The sequence below is a fragment of the Coturnix japonica genome, chromosome 6 (assembly GCF_001577835.2).
Source record: "Coturnix japonica isolate 7356 chromosome 6, Coturnix japonica 2.1, whole genome shotgun sequence".
NCBI classification, from domain to species: Eukaryota; Metazoa; Chordata; class Aves; order Galliformes; family Phasianidae; genus Coturnix; species Coturnix japonica.
This window is the reverse complement of record NC_029521.1, coordinates 24,602,717-24,620,612: the sequence shown is the minus strand read 5'-3', so window position 1 is coordinate 24,620,612 and position 17,896 is coordinate 24,602,717. Positions and strand designations below refer to the sequence as shown.

Genomic DNA, 17,896 nt, shown 5'->3' with positions numbered 1-17,896 from the left:
TAGCAAGGGAGCAGCTGCAAGAAAGAAACATCGAATCAAACTAGTAATGGATTGTCATATCCCAGAACAGGACTTCTCTATGAGCATGAAAAAACATGATAAGGTAGAAACTGAGAAGACAGCCTTTAGCGATGCTGAAAACAGGTTTATGAAGAAAATTTTCTGTCTAACTTTACACGGGCATAAAATTAAGTTGAAAGACTAGAAAGGCTATGATAGAGTTCAGTCAAATCAATCACAGAATGACAGAATGGCCACCAAACTCCACATTTAATACTAGGCCAGGCTGCCCAGGGCCCCGACCAACCTGGCCCCTGAACACCTCCAGGGATGGATGGGGCATCCACAGCCTCTCTGGGCAGCTGTTCCAGCACCTCTATACTCTCATATTAAAGAACTTCCCCGACATTCAACCCAAATTTTCCCTTCCTCAACTTAACAGCAGGACAAGGGGAAATGGTTTTATCTACTCTTCCCAAGAGTTGAGTTTCAACCATACTAAAAGTTGAACTTTATGATTACAATAATCTTAAATTTAACAAGGTATTCTCAAGGTGCTGCGACAATTCCATAAACTTAAATGAATTCAATAGCAAAATAAAAATGAAAAAGCTTACCAACACTGAGCTACCAAACAAAAACAGAACAGAAAATTCAGCTTGCAGCTTTGAAATCATTAACACAATACATCTGATAACAGTCCAAATATACAGACTGATACGGTTCTATAAACAACAGAGGAAGCAACTCTCATTTTTAGCAAGATAAATAAAACGGCTCTTTCAAAAATAGATGATCTTGTAGGTCTGTTCCAACCTTGTGATTCTGTGATTTTATATAAATGGAACATAACTTCAGACTCAGCTTTCCAACATTTTCCTCATTTCTTCATATCTGTCTGGATTGTGGCGCTTGTTTAAAAGGAATAGGAGAACCTGTTCATGTTTTTTAAGCTGTGGGAGAAACAAAGTATTAGAAATAGCAATAAAACCACTTGTGTGCTTTCAGATTAAGGCAGATCCTAAAACCACCAATTCAGTCAAATTCCCCATCAGCTCATTGAATATACAGTTCCTTTCTACGATGAGACCTTTGAATAATATACCAAAATTCTGATTCTTACCTTTGAAAGATAATTCCATGGCCAAAATAGATGGAATACTATATAATGCTATATGATAAGTTAATTGACTTATGCATACAGCTGTCTGTCAAGCTGCATCCACAGCAAAACACAGCTTTCTTACTGAAAGAATATCTAGTTGCCACTGTCTACATGCTGCAGTTTATGCAAACACTGCGGCCACCCTTACACAGCAGACATAAAAGGTAACAGCCTGAGCCCTTATACTCTAGGAGGGGAAAACTAAACAAAGCCCTACAGCCTCCCTCCCAAAACAAGCAAACAAATCCAGAGTTGTCTGTGTGGCCAAACGCTAATGGAATGAAACACTGATGGAATCTGTGTGGTCTATAATATGATGTCTTCTCAAGTTTGAGGCTGTTCTAATATAGCTGTTATCCCTTAGAAAAAAGGACAAAAGAATGGGCATATTCCTTTCTCTTATCTTCAGTGTTTCAGTCAGCTGTTACCTCCCTACCCCCATATGCTTCCCACTTAGGGTTTTATAAACTCTGGAAACACTCAAAGTGAGGACTGTTAGGTCTATTTCTGACCTACCTGCATTTTTAATTCTGCGCAGCAGCATTTGGTCTCACTTCTACTGCCTACAAAACAAACAAGACACACAAAGTAAATAAAGGAGTTAGGTAAAGTGGGGAAGCAGTGTTCACGTTGTACCAGATGATGTTTAGACTAGACATAAGAAGGAACTTTTTCTCTCAGAGAGTGGTCAGGGACTGGAATGGCTGCCCAGGGAGGTGGTGGAGTTGCCATCCCTGGCAGTGTTCAAGAGGCGTCTGGATAAGGAGCTACGAGATATGGTTTAGTGGTTTGCTGTAGGTATGGTAAAGGGAGGACTGTTGGACTAGATGATCTTATAGGTCCTTTCCAACCTTGTGATTCTATGATTCTACGTGGAATTTCCCACAGCACTCACAGTTCTTCAAATTATGTTTCAACTGAGAAGCCTGTGAAGATAAGTACCTTGATGTGTAACATCGGAGTTTGCAGCTTCGCAGTATCTCAGCAAACCCTCCATTACTAATTTGTCCGCTATATTCACACTACCATTTTCACTCTCTTTCTCCACTTCTACCAATTTAGTATTTCCATTAATTCCTTTCACTGTGATTGTGACATATTTATTCAGTATCATTTCCTTCAGTGAGTAAAGAACCAGCGGAGACCACTCAACTTTCTTTATTCCTAAAAGAAAAGTAGTCGAGTTTGTTAAGAGATCCTTTGTTATCACTTCATCTCACAAATAACATCACCACAGTTTTCGAAAACATTGACACTAAGTTTCCATTATAAACAGCCAAGATCCTACAGCTAATTAAGAAATCTATTCTGAAATAATATACTGGTTAATACTGTGATGGCTATTTCAATTGATCGTGTTTACCACTACTCGGGAATGAATACCATCACCAGAACAAATGTAGATTTATAATAAGTTTCAATTTAAAAAGCCAAGTTTTTTGTTTGTTTTGTTTTTACCTGCAAGTGAACATGAAATTGTCTGAAAAGGAAACTTGAGGAAGGAATCAGTGATTGGCAGCACATCTGAAAGCGGTACAGTTTCTATGTTCCCATAGTCTGCATACAGCACTTCAACTGTGGACTGAGATACTTTTAGAACAACAGCTCTGTACCAACACCCATCAACTGAAAAGATTGAAACAAGAAGAATCACACATGAAAACCACATTCATAAACACAGATTGCTGTAAGCAAGAAAAGCTATTGGTGGACAACAGAAACAATGAACAAACAGCAAAATGTATGCTTGTGTTCCACCTAGAATTGTTTCTAATTCATCTATCCTGTTTTCATAAATTCTTATCTCAACAAGCAAATTATTCTATAGCATTTACTAATTTAAGGCTGATTAGCACTCAGCTAGATTTCCTGTAGCAATGCATGCGCAGTTTACATCTAATATTTATGAGTCAACACTTTTTTACCTTTCAAGTACTGAGTTTATGTATCAGCAGAATATGTCCTCTTCCGTGCATGCTGCAGTGCACAACATATTTACCCTTTTCTCTTCTGGACTATCACACTTTCTTTGTTCTAAAGATACAACCAAACTGTACTTGGCAAACAAACAAAGAAAACTGAACACTTAGTAGGTTTTTCTCCTTGCTTGAAAGGGAAAAACATTTTATGCTTGTTAAGAAAGTGTAAGAACGAATGATTCCCTTACCTGAAAACTTGGCACAACAGGCTTCACCTAGCTTTGGTCTAAAAGGCTGCTTCTTACAGGATTTACAATAGTCCTGCAGTTCAGACAACTGCTTAAGTAGTTTATCTCCGTCTGCAGAAAAAAATTAATTGATGATTGACCACACTGGCAAGTAATGAAGATTGTACTTACTTGTCATCTCCTCTACCCTTGCCTTTGGCTTTTTTTTTTTTTTAACTTGTATTTTTCTGCTGTCTAAGCTACGCTTCCAAGTAGTTCAGTTCAATACAGGCACTCATCAACTAACTCGCAACAATAACTTCATCAGTATTAAGAACAGAGAACAGAACTCTTCCTTACCTTTGCAATAAGCTGGTACAACATAAAACAAATCTGGGCTTCTAACTTCTGTCACACAGACAGGTAGAGTTTGATCCACTGCCAATTCAATCGACTCCCAGTGCCTGAGTGACGCTGCTATTAGGAAGAGCACAAGAATGCTGCATGATACTTGTCTCTAAGCATACACATGATGTAAGTATCTGTTAACAAATACTTTGTTATTTTGAATTTTACAGGCCATTTCTATACTTCAAGAAGAGAAAGATAAAGCAAGATAAACTGCAAACTAAGTGAGAGTTATTAGCTATCGGTGTAAGAAAGAACTAAAAATCACTTAAAAATAAGATAGTGGAAAGTAAACGTGGAAAAAGTTTCAGTCACTTGGCAGACTTTCCACTCTGCACTGTCAGATATTCACATTAAGACAAATCCAATGATTTTTGACTTTCCTTTTATTTGTCAGTAATGCCACCCACAGGGCACTTCTGTTTAGATGCAAGAACATCATGATATACTCAAGCATGTTTAATATTGATATCATCTATAATTAAACAAAAGGAAGATGGTTCACAGCTGGGATGCTGACAATTCTTTTCAAACCTAAAAATTAACATTCATTTAGTTACCTTTTCCATCAGACTGACTTGGAAAAGTTTCTTTATCTTGTTTATCTTCCTTTGTAGCCAATTTCTCAGACATTAGCATCTCATTGATCACTTTTGGATGAGCCATAGAATTGTCAATGAGTTCTACACCTGCCCCATCTCTGGAAAATGAAGTTATTCTGGCTTCAAGCTTCACTCCTGCAGTGCACTTGTGGAATCTTTCTGTAGCTTTTGAGTCCCATTTGCTACCAGCAGGCTTTATACCTAAGAAGTAAGAGATGTGTTCAAAATACCTCCATTAACTGACATTATCCAACACAAACCTTTTCTAAAAAACACTGCTCAAAACCAAGCCTATTTTGACGACCTCAGGGACACACGCTGTACTTCATAACAACTCTCCCTTCCTTTTGCCAAGACTCCCAAGTTTTGTTTACTGCATTTTATGGTATTCTACCAAGTAAGTCCTATATCTTAGCACAAACAACACTGTGCAGACTGTTTAAGAAGCAGTTTAATATGGCCTTTTCAAAAAGGGAGCAGAAATGTCTAGTGCTTTAAGAGCTAAAAAGAGAAGAATATGCCTGGAGAAAATGTGGTAATTTCTAAACGGAGTTTAGACTTGGTTAGCAAGGAACGGCAGGTCTGCAGGACTGAATGATTTGGTGTGACAGGAAGAGGGTTTGGGAAAAGACAGGGAACATCAGTACAGTGCCAAGTTATGCAGCAATCATATGAAACATTCCCACTGAAATGCCAGCTTGCTATGTTAGAACACATTAGCTCCTTTGGCCTGTGGAAAAAAATATAGAAAAATAACTAAGTTTCACAAAAGCACATCTACTCCTATATTAAGCAGCAACTAAAAGCTAGCAAGCACTACAGATGAAGCAAAAACTACAAGTTGCATTTGACCAGTAAATCAGTAAGTGACCCACAGGCAGATCGCTCTACAACACTGACAGGAACTCAGCAAAGAACATCTATTAAATACCAGCATGCAGTGTTCCAAGGCTAAACCAGAGGCTTCCATAATTTCTTGAGTCCAGAAGCAATACAGACATTATTATAAAGCACAGTTCTGTGTAAAATACTGTATCATCACCTCCTCCCCCACAAGCAGCAAGTTTCTAGTTCCTAAGTGCAACAGCACTTTTCAGGAGTGAATTCATAAGAAGATCCACCTGAAAGCCAGCATTTAATTCCTTGGAATGGCAGCTCTAGGAATGAGGATGGAATCTGCCGTATGTTATCCGCTGGTACTTCTTCAACATTCCCATAGTCCACAAATCGAACTTGAACAACTCTATCTGAAATGATGTTTTCCACCAAAGCACGGTACCAGTTACCATCATCTGATTTAAAAATAAAATGACATTTAGTAATAAAATTAGTCTTTGCTATCCTCTACTAATATAAAATATTGGGTACATTTTTTCTCTGTGAAGAACTGGAATATTTCAGCCTGTTACTTACCAGAGAATAAAGCACAGCAAGGATCTCCTTTTTCAGGCTTAAAAACATTTGGAGGAGTTTTCTGGCAGTATTCAAACAATGATTTGTTAAGTGAGTTTAGAGCACGTAACTCTGAAAGAGAGAAAGAATGATAAACAAAGTCACTGATATAAGCAGGACTGAACTCAGTGGTGTTATAAACTCACTTGAAACAATAATAAATCAGAAAGCAAGGAAACTATGCTAGAAAACAGAAGCTGAAGAAACTTACCATTGCTATCTGCAATCTGACAGTAGAATTCTCCAGGACTATACAGCGTACACACTACCACATCCACTGCTTGTTTATGAGAGAATTTACTCCACTTGCATTGTTTTTTGTTTGCTGTGTCCTCTAGAGAGGAAAGAGAGAAGTAGAGGAAGAGAAATTGCATCCAATCTTTTTTAGGGGTGTTGGAAAGAAAGAGAAAAAAAATCCACACTGTATACTCATTCTTTGTGTACTGCCATTTCTCATTATAAATAATCCAACTATTTGCATCTACACACTGATAGATAATACTGCTATGATAAAACACACAGTTTTATCAGAGACAGGATGGAAAATAACACCTTAACGTGCTTCATGTAAGAGCTAGGAATCTTCCCAGAAATACACAGAAATGTGACATAGGAGTTATAAAATTCCCAAACTAAAGCTTCAGTCAGAAAATGCAAAAAAGGCAGTTTAGGCAACAAATCCCTTTAAGCCTTGAAGTTAAACAGGCTGCTACAGTTGAACAGCTTTTGAAGGACTGAATAAATGGTTTCAGGTGAAAAATATAGACAACGAAGATAGGCTTAAGAACAAGAACATAGAAACAGACAGGTAACCAGTCATATCCTACTTCAACTAGACATGTGAAGACTTCCAACCAGAGGTAATTCTTGTATGGACTTCTAGAAACATGCAACTTCATTACAGGAGGTTAAACACTACCACTTTATCAGGATGTGCTTGTACTCACTATTTACTTGCTTAACATCACCCGTTTCAAATGCTTGCAAGGCCATTCTTGAATCTTCAGCTGCACAGCCTTTTTCTATGAGACATCTTGATATATTTACTTCTGGAACAACTGATGAATCTGTGAGCTCCACCACACATCTACAACTCTCTCTATCCACTACTTTCACTGTGAACATTTTGTCTTTTACTAATTGGTTCATGAGAGAAATAGCTTCTGAGGTCCAGGCTCCCAACGGTGGCTTGATACCTAAAAAAGGTCAAATAGTATGGAAGGATTCAGAGACAGTTCAGGTCCCAACAATATGTCAAAGAGTACAGTAACATTCTTTGAAGTAACAGATTAAGCAGCAGACATGCCAAGGAACTCTCTCACCACTCAGACACATAACAAGATTCCAAAACCAATTATTCAGATTCTAAATTTATTGTATTTTGACCTAATAAAAATCTGCCATGATAGTCTATAACTTGTAGTCCATTACAGTTTGAATTCAGATTTAGTACTTATTTAGTAGAAAGGTCTAAGAAATGCTAGGTTTTCAGTCTCAACAATTCAACTATAGTCTGGAGCATACGTTTGAAACAATATTACCAAACTTGAACCAGTGTACCAGCTACTGGGAGTTTCACGAAGAAATAATAATACTTAATACTGCTAAGTTTCTTTCAAAAAATGCAAGTTATAACCAGAATATTATAGCAAAACGTTAAGAAAAATCAGCTGCTTCCTGGAAGATATTTGACACAGCAGTAATCGCTGCCTCCATCAGGAAACAACTCATCCAATTGCCTTCTAGCATCTCTGAATTTACAAACTTTCTCAGTTCTAGAATATACATTACAAGCTACAGGCACCATCATTTGTCTCAAAACAGTGATTTCTTTAGGTCATATATGCATATGCAATGGCTCCCTCTCTGAATTAAGTTTTCCAACCAAGTGATACCTCTCAGAACTTTACCAAGTAAAACCTGAAACGACAGAGAAAATATCAAGTATTTTAAAGAAAGTACAGATATAGCAAAGGATACTGAAGCAAAGGGATGGACTAACTTGCATAGTGAAGTGAATAACAGCAAACAATTTCCAACAGCAAGTTAAGCAAACACGTCAAAAACAACAGGCAATGACTCTGGCTTCAGAAAGGAGGATGAAGTAGGAATTATCAAGGCACCTTCCAACCACAAGGCTAGGAGATGAGCATACCAGTAGTTTCACTAGGTTGGTCCCAGGGGGACTGATTCCAGTTCCACAACAGATTTAAGAACCCCAGAGAACCAGCCAGCAAGCATCTGAATTTTGCTTCGAACAAGGGTAAGTGCAAAACTTAAGAACAAGCATGTTAGCATAATGCAGGTTTTTTTTGAGTATTTTCATCATTAAGTACATGAGGAAAGTCTTGTCATGCTTTGTAAGTATGCTACAACAGTTAATTAATAATTCTGAAAATAATGTCTTCTGGTATCTCTACCCTTTGATCCACGATACTGCACATGTGGTAACTGGACAACCCCACTTATTTTCCCTCTAACCAAAGAGAAATAACTCCATTTATTTCATACCTGCCAAGCTACATCTTATGGCTTGAGCTGGCAAGTCCATTAATTTTGGAGTCATCGGACGAAGTCTAGTTGGCTGCAGAACTTCAAAGTTACCATAATCTATATAGCCCACCACAACGTTATCTTCAGAAGCATGTGCTATAACAGCAGCACGATACCAGACATCATCTTCTAGAAAGGAAGAAATACACATTCATTACATTTGATTTTAGCTTCAGTAAACAGCATGATTTTTTGGGGGCAGATCAATATATTGACAATCTCGACATTAGAGCTGAAACAGCAGTACTACAGCTCACACAAACCTTGACAAAACGTTATGGAAGGCAACTACCGCCATCACTCCTCCTATCGGTTAAGTGTTGTAAACTCATTCCTTCCATAAAGAATCCCCCACCCACAAATGTATATTGCAAGAAAAAATTAAGTACTACCCTCACATAACATAGTTAAGTTCAGTATATTTAAAAAACAGGCTCTCAGCTGACTCAAATTATGCATATAATATGATTTAGTTTTCTAATCCAATTTAAAGATTTCAGATAGAAATACAAGCTTACTCTCAAATCTATCAAAGCTACTAATGTACTTAATGATTCTTTTTTCCTCGCTAAGTACCTGAAACTAATACTTAAAATGCTAAGACAGCTTATTGACAGTAATACCTTTTTCTGAATGTGCAGAAAAAAATTTTACTTCAGGCAATCAGGACTTCATATTCTTACTATAAAAGTTACTTATTTCATAAAGAAATATCAATTTCTAGCACAAAACGTTTGAAATTTTTAGCCTATACTTGTTTCCACAGGAAATGGGGATTGCCAACATAAAACCCATTCCTTCATTGTCTCTTAAAAATATCTCCTTCATACAAGAAGGAATCGAGTGCTCTATGTCTGCTTAATAAAGGCACCATCTAATGGTCTTTTAAAAAATAGATAGCTATATTTTATAGATGCCTCCTTTAGATAGATGTTCACCTTTACCTGTGAACTGGGCACAGCACAGCTCTCCAGCAACTGGTCGGAAATTTGGATTACTTGGAAGTTTGTTGCAGTATTCGCAAAGATGCCTCTGAAGCTCAGCAAGACGACCTGGCATTAAAAAACACAGGTTTTAGGGAAGTGTACAGATCTTAAGTTCAAAACCCGAAAGAACTTGTTGCAACATTAGAGGTGTTTCACATAATGTCAAAAGTAATATTAAAATAGTGGATCTGATTACTCAGAATGCACACAAACCATAAGCTTACAAGTTACTAAGTGGTAATAGCAGATTATGATGCCAAAAAGATCCTCTATAATACCAAGGCTTTTAAATGAAGCACAGCATAACACCACAAATAATCTCCAAGTATAAGATCAACTAGCAGTATCTCCCCCTAGATACTCACTACTGAAGAATAAGGTGATGTGATAGCTCACAGCTTATTTTCATTAAGTCACTTACTGCCAATGCGTATCTGCTGACAGAAAAAATCTTCTGGATTTTGAACATGTGAAACCACAACAGAAAATGTGTCTCCAGTACATATAGAGACACACTGTGCAGTTATATTTCCAGAGCAACGTTGTTCTTTATCTTCAGGTATTTCTTCTTTACTTTCCTTAAAATTGTTTTCTGACACTGTACATGAAGAGGAGAACGAGACAGAAAGTGGTTACTGAACAAAAGCCAGATAACTTCCAAATGTGCAACTTCATCAGGCAGGAGTCAGAAATACCTCTGAAAATTACTATAAACTAAGCTACAAAATTATATATGTTGAACATTCTTTTTTTTGGCAGACCTTTTTAACTTTGTAGGCTCCTGCCATTTCATTCATTAAATTAATGGACACTATCATCACACGAGCATTTTATACTATAAAAAACGTAAGTGCTGCTGTCACTAGAGCTTAGAGTTCTCTAAGCCATATCCATTGGTGCACCTTCTTTGGGATACTTGTTTAGTAAACATGTACTAAACCTAACAAGTCAGATCTTTAGGATGAAACTAGCAACTAATGCTGTCATTTCTAAAGGGCTAAAAATGCAGGGGACAAAAGAAATTAAAAACATGTTACCACATCCATTAAAATAGAAATATTTCCATAGAAATAAACAAGACAATTCCACAAAAAGAGATTACTGAAGGTAGAGAGGGAAGGAAGCAAAAGACAAAACTGCATTCTAAGAGTCTTGGAAGAGACTGGAGAAACTGAACATGAAGACTTACCAGTTTTGCTTCTTACCTGTCCCCCAACCTTCTCCCTCCCTTCCATACCCACACCAGATATACTTACAATCTGGAAGAACAACATCTACAGCAAAACTTGACATCATTTCCTCTTGCAGTACATCAACAATAATTACTGAACAGGTCTTTCCCATCAGCTTGGAAGAAAAGGCAGCAGTGCCCTCATTGTATCCTTGTTGTTCAGGATCATAATTGGCAAGGGAACACTTAATTGCCTGGAAAGAATTACCATCAGAACATGGGAGATAGAGGACTGTCTGCCTTTTAGGAAAATTGAGTCAATTTTTGAGGGCCTTACTTGTTATCAGGTATATAAGAGTTAAAAGCTGCTGTTGAGATCTGAAGCGCTATCAATTCAACTAACATCTTTACAAAAGAATTGATGAAATTATGTTCAAGCTGTGTTCAGTGTACAGGAGCATTACACAAGGTGCGGCTGTATCACACCATGTCTGAATGTAAGTATACACTGTAATCTATCCTCAGTAGACATTGAAGGTTTTGAGTCAAGGGTCTCAAGGCTGTAAAAATCTTTTAGGAACCAAACAGAACTACTTGAACATACAGTGAAAGACTGTTCCAACAGTTGCTACTTAGAGCAGTCCCTGGCTGAAGGAATGCTTCTCTGTTCTTCGTGTCAGGTCAGATTAAAGCTAGACCACAATAAACAACTACCAGAACAGTCCTGCAGCTCAGACCAATAAGTTTACCCACGCTAAGTGATTTTTCAGCACTACATTAGACCCATATTGAAATACTTGAACAGAGTGCTTCCTCTGCTGCCCTCCAGCACAAAGTGGAAATATAAGTTCAATTATTTTACCACCTCAGATAACAAGAATTTTAAGAAAATAATCAGAAGGCCATCCTTGGCCCTACAGAACATTTCAGAATGTGAACTTTAAGTGTAGTCAAGACATTTTTATGCACCACTTCCACCGAACACAAAATACAGCGATAACAGCAGTTATGCTGAAATAAGAGTTATATCTATTTCAGAGCTATTCATCTAAAATACCACACTACTTCTAGGAGAACAGAACTCACACATGGAGGAAGCAGTTCAATGTTTTTGTGCAGAGCTTTAATCCAGGAGAGTGGAATATTTTCTTCCTTTCCACAATCTATGTAGAACACTTGTGCTTTCTTTTGCAATGCATCCACATATTTAACCAGTATTCTTCCCCATGTCTGTATCCAAGAAATAAATTTCTTAGTAAGAGCACATCATAATAAGCAACTACATTTATTGTATTCCTCACTAAAACGCACACTTCAACTTTTAATTTCATATGGTTTTAAACAAAGGCAGCTGAGAATTTTGAAGCAAATCAAAGTCAGTGCAGTGCTGACTTGTTAACATAGCTAAACTCCTACCAAAATTGGCTTACCTGCAGCAAAACAAAGACTTGTTAACAACGAAAGAGGGAAAAAAGTGGGATTAAACAAACAAACAAAAAGGATGGGATTGGAAATGGGAACAAGGGGAGATTACAGAAGAGCAATCAGAAAAGTCAGATAAGAAATGAGCAATAACTGAAATAAGTTGAGCCACACTCCAAACTAACAACACTAATTCAGATTTGCTATGAATTCCTACACCCTTCCATAAAGAGAAGGACAAACTGCTCCTGTCAGATTTGAGTTGATATAAACGCTTAGAAACAAATGTTTTTTTAAGAGGAGGCCAATGTGACAGTACCTGATCCACAGAATTCCTTGCCACGCAGACTTCCCCTCTGACCGGTACATACTGCTCTTCAGTAACTGCGTTAGTGTAACAGTCTTGCAGTTTTACAGAAAGTTTGCTAATCTGTTCTAAAACTTCAGCAGAATTCATCCGTATATAAAATTCACTTGGACTCCTGAATTCTGTTACCGTACCCTGAACAGAAAAGCCACAGTAGTTAAGGATTATGCAATAACAACCTACAGTCAGTACCAGCGTGCTTCCCAGTAAGTGCATTTCACCCTATACCTGACACTATTCTTTTGTTTTGAATCCAGCACTGGTATCTCCTGAGGACAATTATGAGACCATTATGTTCACTGTCATAGAAATCAATCTTTCCCTATTATCCCCCATGTCCTCAGCTTGCATTTACTCATCTTTATAAAAAAAATAAAGGAATTTTACAGGCAAGCAAAACAAGACAGGGTTGAAGTAACAAGCAGCTATACATGCTTAACTGAGCTTCAGATAACTTGCATTATTCCTAAACTTAAGTACCTGTACTTCCATAGATTTTTTGAGTCTTAGAGTCTGGAGATCTGAAAACATTATCTTCTTGATATGCTTTTCTGTCTTGAAGGAATCCTCAGTTGTTAAATTATCCTAATTAAAAGAGCCACAGTGATTAAGCCTTAAAGATTTTGTATTACCCTTGAAAATAACAGATCTCATTCAGAGATGGAAAGAACAGACAACGAAAAAAGAAGCACCAAAGCAGTGTCAGAGCATGGCAGCAGCCACGGGGTGGCCTATTCCTTTCACACCTGCTTCTACAGCACCAAAGATATTTAAGAACATTTCCCCTAGAAGCACACTTCACAATACAATAGTACTGAACACAATACATTACATACTGAACAATCTTTTAACGTGATCTCTCTTTGTTCACCAGAGCTTCCTCTAAGTTGAACCAAGAAATATAAAGTCTTAATTATTTCAAAATAAGCTTTTAGCAATGGTCCCTGCCTCTTGGTTTAGGTTCCTCGCTATCAGTTGACCAGCGTTACCAGGATACTCACAAGCACACGTAACAGAAAGCTATCTGAATGAATAGGAAATCTCATGACCAAAAGGGAAACCTTTTAAATTGCCTCATGAACTTAAGCAGATGAATTAACTACTTCTAAGAAGTGCAAGACAAGGTAGTTCTCTTCTATTGTGCAAACATGAATCTAACTGGAGGTATGCACATTGACTCGTTTTTATACATATAAGAAACCAAGAACATAGCAAAACCATCTCCAGTAGAACTGTTCATAGGAAGTCTAAAAGAAGAAACATATGGGTAAAAATAGGATCAAAATGCTGCAAAGGAGAACTGCATCACGTTTAATTCCTGCTACAGCATGGAAGCAAGATGTGCATCTGTTAATATAAAATGCTACACTAAATGCATTTCTCAAGTAAGTTACAAGGTTCCCAGTATTGCTATAGGAAGAAAGAAAAAAAAAGCACCAGACTTTCTTCTAAACATGACAAGCTACATCTGCATCCTTCCTAACATATTTCTCTGGCAACATCGTATTTCTTAGTCTTTTTAATTTATCACAAAAGTGTGGTGTCTCTTTCCCTAACAAAAAATCAAATTTACTGACAGTCTTGCTATTAGCTCTAGAAGTAGCATACTTCTGAATGCTTCTCCAGTAACCATTATTCAGAAGCACTGATCTTTCCAAATCAAACAATTATTATCTTTGGTATTTGCTCGTCTCCTGTACAGAAGAAGTTACAGATATTGTAACTAGCTCACACTAAGCCTATTCAAGACACAGTAAAAAACAAATACCTTAAGGTAAAATCCTGTCTTGTTTTTAGCAGGTAACTTGCCTCCACTGCTATTACTTAAACTGTAATCAGAAAAAAAAAAGAAAAAAAAAAGGTTAATTGTGAAGAACCAGTGTTGTAGCATGTTGCTAACACTGTAATCCCAAACATCAAAAATGGTAAAATAAGAGAAAAAGATAAGTGTTGGTGTTTCAGTTGAGCAGCTAGGTAGAATTCTGATAACATGCCAGACAGTCTCCTCCTACAATCCCAATTCACTCAGCATAGCAAAGTTTGTGGGGAAAAAAACATATCCCTCATAAACTTTGATGATGGATATCTGATTGCAGTGATCAATTGCTATCATTAGACCTTCATGCCAGCTTAAATGCTCAGATCACTCCCCTACACTTTTCCAAATCCAGCTCATTTGTACAGTGTCATAACCTAATGGAGTTTAGATGAAATAGATCAGCCATCTCTTGAGCATCTTAGTTGGCAAGTCAAAGAGATAATGAGCTGACAGAGAATGGTCTGGCTGAAACAACTTTTAATCACAACTGGGCTCATCAAAAATAACATACCAATTAAGTTCACTGAAGCTACAGTTTAAATAGTTAAAGGGTGCCTCTACAGAGTCTGAGAAATACAATCCATTTAATTGTGTCACTGCTGCCAAGTACGGTAAGAGCTGGTATTCTTACTGCAAACTCATATAATTCCAGTACTAACACAAAGCAAAACATTTCAGTTTACTTAATTCACAATTAAGAACTCACAGATATCTTTCAAATCTTCCTGAGATAATACAATACTAGACTAAGAAGAAGCAACGTATTTTTCAGTAGTAACAAAACTTAACTTACCATGCAAGGGTACTAAGAGTGATCTTGTCATTCTTTAAAGAGCATTAAGCAGAGTTATAAGAAACTTACTTCTGTTTAACTGGCTCACACACAATCCTGTGTACTGACCAGTCTCTCTTCTGGCAATCCACAGAGCAATAGTATATTTGCTTACATTGTGAACATCTGAAGGCCCCTGAAAAAAAAAACTAATTAAGTGACAGAGAAACACCTATACAGTAAGAGATAACTGCAAACTCCATACAACACTTAGTAACTGCTTTATGAGCTTTACATTTTAATCTGATACAAATAGTTATTATTCCCCTGTAGCTAGCTATCAAACACTGCAGCCCATAGCTCCAGATTCCTTCTGTACTTCAGAAGAAGCATTTTTTATTAATAAGGAGATGCAGTCTTCAGTTTCTTTCAGTTCAGTAACCCCAACTGTGTTGTGAATAGTCACTGTATTTGCATCTGACACAAAATACACATCCATTTTAAGGCATTTCTGAATAATCCTTCTGATCCAATTCCACTGGCAAATACACTATGCATCACGGAGTAGAGAATAGCAGAGCTTACCAGACAGACCACAACGATGACAAGTTCTTGTCTGAGGAGGTGGTGTCAGCATGCTAAAGAGACTCTTATCATAGCCAACAGAAAAAACATTCTTAGAAGAATATTGTGACTTCTTTGGCTTCTCAGTTGAATCAGAGTGAGATACCTACCAAAATAGATAGTTAAATAAATCTCAAGTGATTCTTACCAGAAAAAAGCAGCTCAGTTGGATGTATATATTCTAACGTATCAACATTTGACAATAGTAAAAGATTTCAGAGTTACAGAAAGAGACAATCACTTGTACTGATCAGTCGGGCTGACCATTTACGCTATCTAGAAATGCTCAGAATACTTAGGGCAATCATAAAGATCAGTAACTCACCATTTCTCCATTACCAGTTGCACCCTTAAGTGGCAACCTTCTTCTAGTGGCTGTGCTTCCCATGAAAATTCCTAGGAAAAGAAGCATTTGCAAAGTGATCTGACAACATGAATGCATGCTTGTGTTATGGAGTATTTACAGGGAAACAAAACCATTCTCTTTTCTTACCATTCTGCTAGTGCATTTCAGCAAACAGAGATACTACAGGAATATTACCATTTTTCTTGTTGCCACACCAATTCAGAGAATCACAGAATTGTAGGGGTTGGAAGGAACCTCTAGAGATGATAGAGTCCAATCCCTCTTACCAAAGCAGGTTCCCTACAGATGGTAGGGCAGGAAGGCATTCAGCCAGGTCTCAGATATCTCTGGAGATCAAGACCCAACAACGCCTTAGGAGTTAACTGCATTTACAAGGCACATTGATACTGGTAATCTGCATAATGACCAAGCCTATATAAAACTACAGAAGAACAAAACTAAGATACATACAGATAAAATCTATTTTTTACTGCAGTTATCCATTCCTGTGCTGCAATATAAGGTAACAAAGATAATTAAGGGCCTGGAGCATCTCCCATGAGGAAAGGCTGAGAAACCTGGGGCTGTTCAGCCTAGAGAAGGCTCAGAAAGGATCTCGTCAACACATATCTCAAGTGTGGAAGTCAAATGGATGGAGGTGGGCTCTTTTCAGTGATGCACAGCGATAGGACAAAGGGCAATGGGAAAAACTTGGAACACATCAAGTTCTATATGAACATGCGAAAGAATTTTTTTACTGCAAGGGTGACACAACAAGCTCAGAGGGGTTGTGAAGTCTCCTTCTATGGAGATATTCATGATCCCACTGCTAAGGAAACCTACTTTAGGGGGAGGGGGGGGAGTTAATGATCTCGAGTTCCATTCCATCCCTTGTGATTCTATGACTGCCATCAGTGGAAAAAAGAAGTATTATTCGCTCACAAAATACTGACTTTTGTTAGATATTTCACAGTGTCAGCCTCCCAGCCGAGAGAGGAGATGCTCAGAAGGCTGACACTCACTTCCATCCTCACTAGCACCTCATTACCTGCATCCTTGACAGGCGATGCCTGGGCCATGCTGCCGATGGTCCCCTCGGTGCAGGACAAACGGGCTGTATGTCAGTCAGCTGCAGGAGCACAGATTTAAATAAAGAAATAAACAAATGCAGGCAACGTATTTAAGCCATATTCTAAAGTTACGACTTAATATCACTTTGAAAAAGAAAACCTGAATATTAAACCTACAGAACTATGGGAAGCTCCCTATGGAGGAACTCACTACAACCATCCACAGCCGCTGTAATTCAGCCGCTCCCAAGGCCTCGCAGTCCGCCCCACACCTCCACGCAGCTCCCCGCCCCCGGAAGGAAGGGCGCTCCGCGGGGCGGGATGGTCCCTGCCCGGCAGCTCTGAGCCGAGGTTATCCAGTGTGTTGAAACGTGAAACTCGGTACATGGGGGTCAATAAATATATATTATCAGGTGTTTGAATTTCAGGCTCGCTGAAAACACCTCTACCGGTGTCATAGTCATAGGATGTGACCACAGGTTAGAATCATAGGATGGCCTGGGTTGAAAGGGACCATAATGATCATCTAGTTTCAACCCTTCTGCTATGTGCAGGGTCATCAGCCACCACACCAAGCTGCCCAGAGCAACATCCAACCTTTGGTAATGACACTAATTGATGTTATATTGACAAGAAAAGGTGCAACAAAAGGAGAATGGAGCATCCTGCTGGGAGCAGAACTTGACCAGCATGAGCCACAGCAGAGCAGAAAGGGCAGGAATGGACAGCAATAGGAACTACTTCTAAATGAAGAAACATCAGACCTGGCTTCAGCAGTGGGAAAAGGTAAATGGGAAGGAGTGCTGCGGTCACTGGGGGAACGCTGCTAACAGAAGCTGATTGGGAGCTACAGGAGGTCAGTGCAGCTTTGCTTACAACTTGTCAGGGCCTGTGTGAAGGTTTCATAATATGGTAGCAGGTGTAATTAGCTTTAATTTATAGTATCCAAGTGCTTTGGAACTAGCTAGGGCACCGCCGTGCCGCAGGCTGAAC

The 17,896-nt window shown here is 38.2% G+C and overlaps 1 protein-coding gene across 5 annotated transcripts; it reads right to left on the bottom strand.

Annotated features, from left to right (window-relative positions):
* Nucleotides 1-47: 47 nt before the first annotated feature.
* Nucleotides 48-17,200, bottom strand: TDRD1 (tudor domain containing 1). Of its 5 annotated transcripts, none has more exons than XM_015867343.2 (24): nt 17,081-17,200; nt 16,882-16,962; nt 15,813-15,883; nt 15,449-15,593; nt 14,954-15,059; nt 14,041-14,101; nt 12,753-12,857; nt 12,225-12,407; nt 11,570-11,713; nt 10,569-10,737; nt 9,734-9,910; nt 9,271-9,378; nt 8,285-8,455; nt 6,721-6,969; nt 5,985-6,107; nt 5,735-5,845; nt 5,443-5,613; nt 4,280-4,522; nt 3,672-3,791; nt 3,333-3,443; nt 2,624-2,791; nt 2,108-2,329; nt 1,682-1,728; nt 48-953 (listed from the first exon to the last, which is right to left on the bottom strand). In XM_015867343.2, the coding sequence occupies exons 2-24, from the start codon at nt 16,910-16,912 to the stop codon at nt 861-863; spliced, it is 3,129 nt and encodes a 1,042-aa protein (XP_015722829.1). In that variant the 5' UTR covers nt 16,913-16,962; nt 17,081-17,200; the 3' UTR covers nt 48-860. The 5 variants fall into 5 exon arrangements, with proteins under 5 accessions (XP_015722829.1, XP_015722832.1, XP_015722831.1 ...); XM_015867346.2 differs by having other exon boundaries at nt 3,672-3,785; XM_015867345.2 differs by having other exon boundaries at nt 3,672-3,788; nt 17,081-17,199.
* Between the last annotated feature and the right edge of the window lie 696 nt (nt 17,201-17,896).

Bases quoted from the DNA above. Each gene is read 5' to 3' on its own strand.
- TDRD1 (XM_015867343.2), bottom strand. From the start codon at position 16,912: ATGGCCCAGGCATCGCCTGTCAAGGATGCAG. The intron at 5,846-5,984 runs GTAAGTTTCTTC...TCTCTCTTTCAG, and splicing joins TCAGATTGCAGATAGCAATG to AGTTACGTGCTCTAAACTCA. The intron at 2,792-3,332 runs GTAAGGGAATCA...CAATCTTTTCAG, and splicing joins CTGTTGTGCCAAGTTTTCAG to TTGATGGGTGTTGGTACAGA.